Source organism: Pyrus communis, chromosome 17 (genome assembly GCF_963583255.1).
Source record: "Pyrus communis chromosome 17, drPyrComm1.1, whole genome shotgun sequence".
In the NCBI taxonomy this organism is placed as follows: domain Eukaryota; kingdom Viridiplantae; phylum Streptophyta; class Magnoliopsida; order Rosales; family Rosaceae; genus Pyrus; species Pyrus communis.
The window spans coordinates 15,071,436-15,077,435 of record NC_084819.1 but is presented as its reverse complement, the minus strand read 5'-3'; the positions used below and the strand labels follow the sequence as shown (position 1 = coordinate 15,077,435).

The 6,000-nt window shown below is 42.6% G+C and overlaps 1 protein-coding gene across 1 annotated transcript; it reads right to left on the bottom strand.

Annotated features, from left to right (window-relative positions):
- Window positions 1-2,068: 2,068 nt before the first annotated feature.
- Window positions 2,069-3,636, bottom strand: LOC137721754 (uncharacterized). Its single transcript, XM_068460776.1, has 2 exons — window positions 2,490-3,636; window positions 2,069-2,187 (listed from the first exon to the last, which is right to left on the bottom strand). Exons 1-2 carry the CDS (start codon window positions 3,622-3,624, stop codon window positions 2,153-2,155), a joined length of 1,170 nt encoding a protein of 389 aa, XP_068316877.1. The 5' UTR covers window positions 3,625-3,636; the 3' UTR covers window positions 2,069-2,152.
- Window positions 3,637-6,000: the final 2,364 nt, after the last annotated feature.

Genomic DNA, 6,000 nt, shown 5'->3' with positions numbered 1-6,000 from the left:
TCCTTTATCAGATAATTTTGTGTCATCCATAGGAAAAGCAATGGGTCGTGCTCCCAAAAAACCATAGTCCTTGAGAATCTCTAATGCATACTTGCGTTGAGGAATATAAATCCCTTGTTTAGAACGAGAAACCTCAATACCCAAAAAATATTTTAAATCACCAAGGTCTTTTATCCGAAAATTATCACGGAGAAAAGACTTCAGAGAATTAATGGCACTAGCATCATTGCCTGTAATCATAATATCATCCACATAAATGAGCAAAGCTGTGAAAGAAATACCAGACTTTTTAGTGAACAATGAATAGTCAGCTTTGGATTGTTGAAAACCGGCAGAAATGATGGCACTAGTGAATTTGGCAAACCATTGACGAGAAGCCTGCTTAAGACCATAAAGTGACTTGTGAAGGCGACACACAAGATTCTCTCCCTGTCGCCGAAGACCAGGAGGAGGAGACATATAGATTTCTTCATGTAAGTCACCATGTAAGAAAGCATTATTAACATCAAGCTGATGAAGAGACCAAGACTGACTAGCAGCAAGAGCAAGAAGACAACGCATCGTAATCATCTTAGCAGTAGGAGAAAAAGTGTCATGATAATCAATACCTTCAGCCTGAGTGAAGCCTTTAGCAACCAAACGAGCTTTGTAGCGGTCAATAGAGCCGTCGGAATTGTGCTTGAGTTTGTACACCCACTTACAACCAATGGGAATTTTGCCAGGGGGCAAGGAAGTTAAAGTCCAAGTACCATTAGCATGTAAAGCTTGAAGCTCCTCAGTCATAGCACGTTGCCAATTGGGGTCAGTGGCAGCCTCGGCAAAGGAGGAAGGCTCCACAGTCCGACTGACAGAGTTAATGTAAGAAAAATGCCTGGGAGAGTAACGGTGATAAGAAAGAAAATTACAAAGTGGATATCGCGTACCTTGTGTAGAACCGGGTTGTGAAGTCGAAGATGGGTGGGATGGCAGAATCACCTGCGAGCAAACGTAGTCTTTTAAATAGGATGGAGGTTTATGGGCACGGGAAGAGGTGCGGGGAAGGGGAGGAACGGGTAATGGGGCAGCAATGGAATCTGTGGGAGGCGTGGAAGGGGAGGAAGGTGGAGGAGGGTGAGGCGTCGGGGCAGGAAGGGGTGGGTTATATGTAAAGTCCAGAGGGGGTGGGGTGGGTAGGGTAGGCGAAGAGGAAGGGATAGGAGGGTGAGAAACGGCATAAGGGAAAGTAGTTTCGTGAAAGATGACGTCTCGACTAGTGAAAATGCGGTGATTGTCGAGATCGTAAAGGGTATAGGCCTTTTGTCCATGAGGATAACCGAGAAAAATGCAACGATGAGCCCGAGGGGAAAATTTGGTGGTGGGAGTGACAGAGGTGGCATATGCCAGACAACCAAAGACGCGAAAGTGGTCATAAGATGGGGTTTTCGAAAAGAGAACCTCAAATGGGGATTTATGATGGAGAAGACGGGTAGGGAGACGATTGATGAGATAAGTAGCGGTAAGAACACATTCCCCCCAAAACTTGATAGGAAGATGAGATTGAAAACGAAGGGCGCGAGTGGTTTCAAGAAGATGACGATGTTTTCTTTCAACAACGCCATTTTGTTGGGGGGTATAAACACAAGAAGTTTGTAAAAGCACCCCATGATCAGAGAAAAAACTACGAAGAGATAAAAATTCACCACCATTGTCAGTACGAATGCATTGGATGGTAGTGCGGAATTGGGTAGTGACATAAGCAAAAAAATCCTTAATTAATTGTTGAGTGTCAGATTTATGTTTCATGAGGAAGACCCACGTAAAGCGAGAAAAATCATCCACAATAGTTAAGAAATAATGAGCACCAGAAAGAGAAGATTGACGATTCGGGCCCCAAATATCACAATGAATTAAAGCAAAAGGGAAAGTTGATGAAATTGAACTCAAAAGAAAAGGTTGACGAGTTTGTTTTGCCAACGGACAAACATCATAAATATGACTAGAATCAAAAGTACAATTAAGAGAGCTAGATGCTAAAGCTTGCAAACGAGTGGAGGAGGGGTGACCTAGACGCCTATGCCAGAGGGAGAAGGGGATGGTAATGATGTTGCAGAGAGGTTGACGGGTGGGGAGAGAAGAGGTAAGGGCCACAAGGTAATACAGATCGCCACGTCGCTTACCCACACCAATCATCGCCTTCGAAACCAAGTCCTGCAAAACACACCAAGAAGGAAAGAAGGTTATGGAACACGATAATCCATCTGTAAGTTTACTAACCGATAAAAGGTCCACTCGGAAATTAGGGACACATAAAACATCCTTCAAAGTAACTGATGAATTTAAAGGAAGAGTGCCGGTAAAAGTAATGGGAGCGGAAGCACCACTAGGCAAAGAAACAGGCGGCAAATGTGAAGGAGAACGATTAACCAAACATGAAGCGGAAGAAGTAATATGATCCGTAGCACCACTGTCAAGAATCCATTGACCATGACGAGAGGTGACAGGTAACAAACCTTGGGCAAAATCAGTAGTGAGCACGGCATTGGCCTGAGGAGGGGTGGTGGTGTCACGTAGAGCAGCTAGAACACGGGAGTGCTGCTCGGCAGAGAGGTCAGGCATGGCAAGCTGCAAGTCATGCAAAGTGGGCTGGGCCCCGTGCACTTGGTGGGTCGCTGGAGTAGAAGAGGAGGCGGGGGCCTGGGTGCCTTGCACGTGATGGGCCTGGGTGAAATTATGGGGCCGGGAAGCAGAAAACCGTGGCTGCCGGGGAGGACTGGAATGTGCATGGCTGCGGGAAGAACTGGAAGCAGTGGCACGGCGCGGTGGTCGCCACGGTTGGCCATGGAGGGGATGGCCAACGGGATAGCCATGAAGTTTATGGCAGGTGTCTCGGGTATGATAATCAAAATTGCAGTAGGTGCAGTGGAGGGGAGGACGAGCAGAGGAGGGACGGGACGGGCCACGAACAGCCATGGCAGCAGGTTGATCGACAGAGCGGAGGACGCCCAGGGAGCGTTGTTTTTCAGCTTGAGACACCGAGGAACAGGCCTGACGAACAGTGGGAAGGGGATTCATTAAAAGAATCTGGTCACGAACAGCAGCAAAGGATTCGTTGAGGCCCATTAAAAATTGCATGAGTTGTTGACGGTCATGCTTGGCGTTGCAAGAGCACGTGCAGCCATCATTATAAGAAGCAAGCTCATCCCAGAGAGCTTTCAGGCGAGTAAAATAGGCGGAGATAGAAGAAGAACCTTGAGAAATTGTAGCAAGTTCCCGGTTGAGTTGGAAGATGCGTGGAGCATTACTCTGAGAGAAGCGTTCGCGAAGATCATCCCATACAGCTTGGACAGAGGTGGAAAAAAGCACAGATTCTTGAAGGTCAGGTTCCAAGGAATGCAGAAGCCAAGAGAGAATCATGTCATTGCAACGACGCCAAGCCGCGTGAGCATCAGGGTCGTCGGAGGAAGAAGGTTCTTGGATATCGCCAGTGATGAAACCAAGTTTATTCTTGGCACTCAAGGAAAGCTGCATGCCACGGGCCCAGGATGTGTAGTTATCACCATTCAACTTCTTGGATACAAGGACAAGATTCGGGTGGTCGGAATGATGAAGGGAAAAAACACCATCGGAAGAAGAAGAGTCAGCCATGGGAACGGCAGAGAAAGCTGCCGAAAAAACAAATTAGGGCTAGGGTTATAAACCTGCTCTGTATACCATGTAGAAAAAGGTATGTAGGCTAAAAATTATATTTGTTATTGATACATGAATGTGGAAAAATGGAAGAGAATGCAAATGGAAGAGAATGCTTAATTTTTTCTCATTGTGTTTCTCTACAAGATTACAAGGATATATATACATGATACAAGTGTGTAGGTAGGACGGCTGTAGAGGACAAGGTAGCCGTCCTAGTGTGTAGGTAGGACGGCTGTAGAGGACAAGGTAGCCGTCCTAGTGTGTAGGTAGGACAAGGTAGGACGGCTGTAGGACGGCTAGTGTGTAGGTAGGACAAGGTAGGACGGCTGTAGGACGGCTTGACGGCTGTAGGACGGCTTGATGGCTGTAGGACGGCTTATTCTTCCAATAATAATATTATATACAATTACACAAGGACTCCAACCATATTCCTTATTTGTCTAACAGTACATACAGGCAATGAGGGAGAAATTTCTATTAAGAAGCTGGTCCTATATTTCAACGTGGTATCTAGTACTACTCAACTAACAAATCGGTTAATTAATATAAGCCTCCATATATGCTTTTACGAGGGTGAGTGGGACGAATCACCCAGCTCGATCAGTGGTCCCTTTCTAATCTTCATTGCATGAGCAGAAGCGCATGTATGCCATGGTGACCATATCTTTTAGGGTTAGTGTCTCTCCTTTTATATACTTAAATTTTACCAGCTCAATCGTTCTTGTTCGTCCAATAAAATTAGGGCTTTCGGATTGACATATGGTATTGGTACACTAATATCATGTTGTTTCATGTCAAGGATACAACGTTATGTAAACCTAAACTTACAAATATTTTTGTATAACACAAGACATTATTGTAACAGTATACATGTGCTATATAAGTCATTCTCCCAATACATACTAGCTATAAGACAGCACGTGGTTTGACAAGGTGTAATTCATAGTGGTAGCTAGCTTCTTTTATATGTATTTTGAACCTCCAATAATATATCTGACCTGCTATGGCTGCTGGGACCTTGCCCACATTTTGTCACTAATGCGTCTTAAATTTCACGTGCATTTCCATATCCATATACCAAGAACTGAACATATAGTGACCGACTATATTGTTGGGCACCTCATCATAATTCATACATAAACTTTAGAAAGGGACCAAGAACTGAACATATAGTGACCGTCTATATTCATGGGCACCTCATCATAATTCATACATATACCTTAGTTATTAGACCCAGATAATAATAGAGGAGTAGTAACTCATCATAATTAGGGAGGAAGAAGTACTTACTGCTGAACTTAATAAGCCATGCATTCCAAAAACTACAATTCTGTAAGTAGTCGTGGCACTACTGCAGAAGAGGCAGCATCTGGCAGAGGTTCTCAAAACAGTAAGGTTTCTGTGAGTTCAGAACTTACTGTTTTTATTCATGTATATATGGTATTGGTGACTTAATTGTTTAGCATTCATTTACCCCCAGTTTGTGCAGCTCTCTCATTGGCCAATTTCCAATCACAAGAGAGTATATATACATGTACATAGAACTTGTAGCATAAATATGCTGGTCAGGCCGTTCATCAGGTTAATTATGTTGGAAGAAAGTCCTTATCCAGCCTTAATTTGGCCTCTATACTTTTGGGATTGCTTAGGAATCAAGTTATATGATTACAACTTAATTAAGGCTTATCATGATCGATGTCTTACGGGATTGTGAAATTCGATTGTTAATTAGGCTAAACCAATTTTATTTATATATGAACTTAGGAATGTTACTAACAAAATAAGAGATGCAATGAATTGGAGAATTTAGATTAAGAGAAGGAAATGGCTGTTCAATAGGGGGATTTTTAAGTATTTGATATTTCAAAGGCACTCACACTTTTTGAATTTTAATTAACTTTGAGTAAAGTTAAAAAGTAAAATGATTCTCAAAGATTAAGTAAGAATAGAAAAATACAACCAAGGCCATCCATAATTCTATTTGAATTCTAATCTATTCTCTAGAAGAAAAATTGTATGCATTCTGATGAGTCGATTTCATATTATGTATTACCCTATTTTTAGTATATTTTGGTGATTATTTTGGTAGAATTTTGATACTTTGCTTTATATTTCCAATATAGGATATTCGAATTCCTTGGAAGCGAAACGTGACCAAACGGACAAATTTTGGAGTAATTCAAACTGGAGAACGTTTGTGAGTCCCTTAGCTTGTTCGTATCAAAATTTCAGTTTTTCTACCAAGTGGTTATTTTTTGACGATTAAATAAAGGAGCAGTATGCGTTGTTAGAAAATGACGTTTTGGGCTTAATTACGATTTTTAGAGCCCA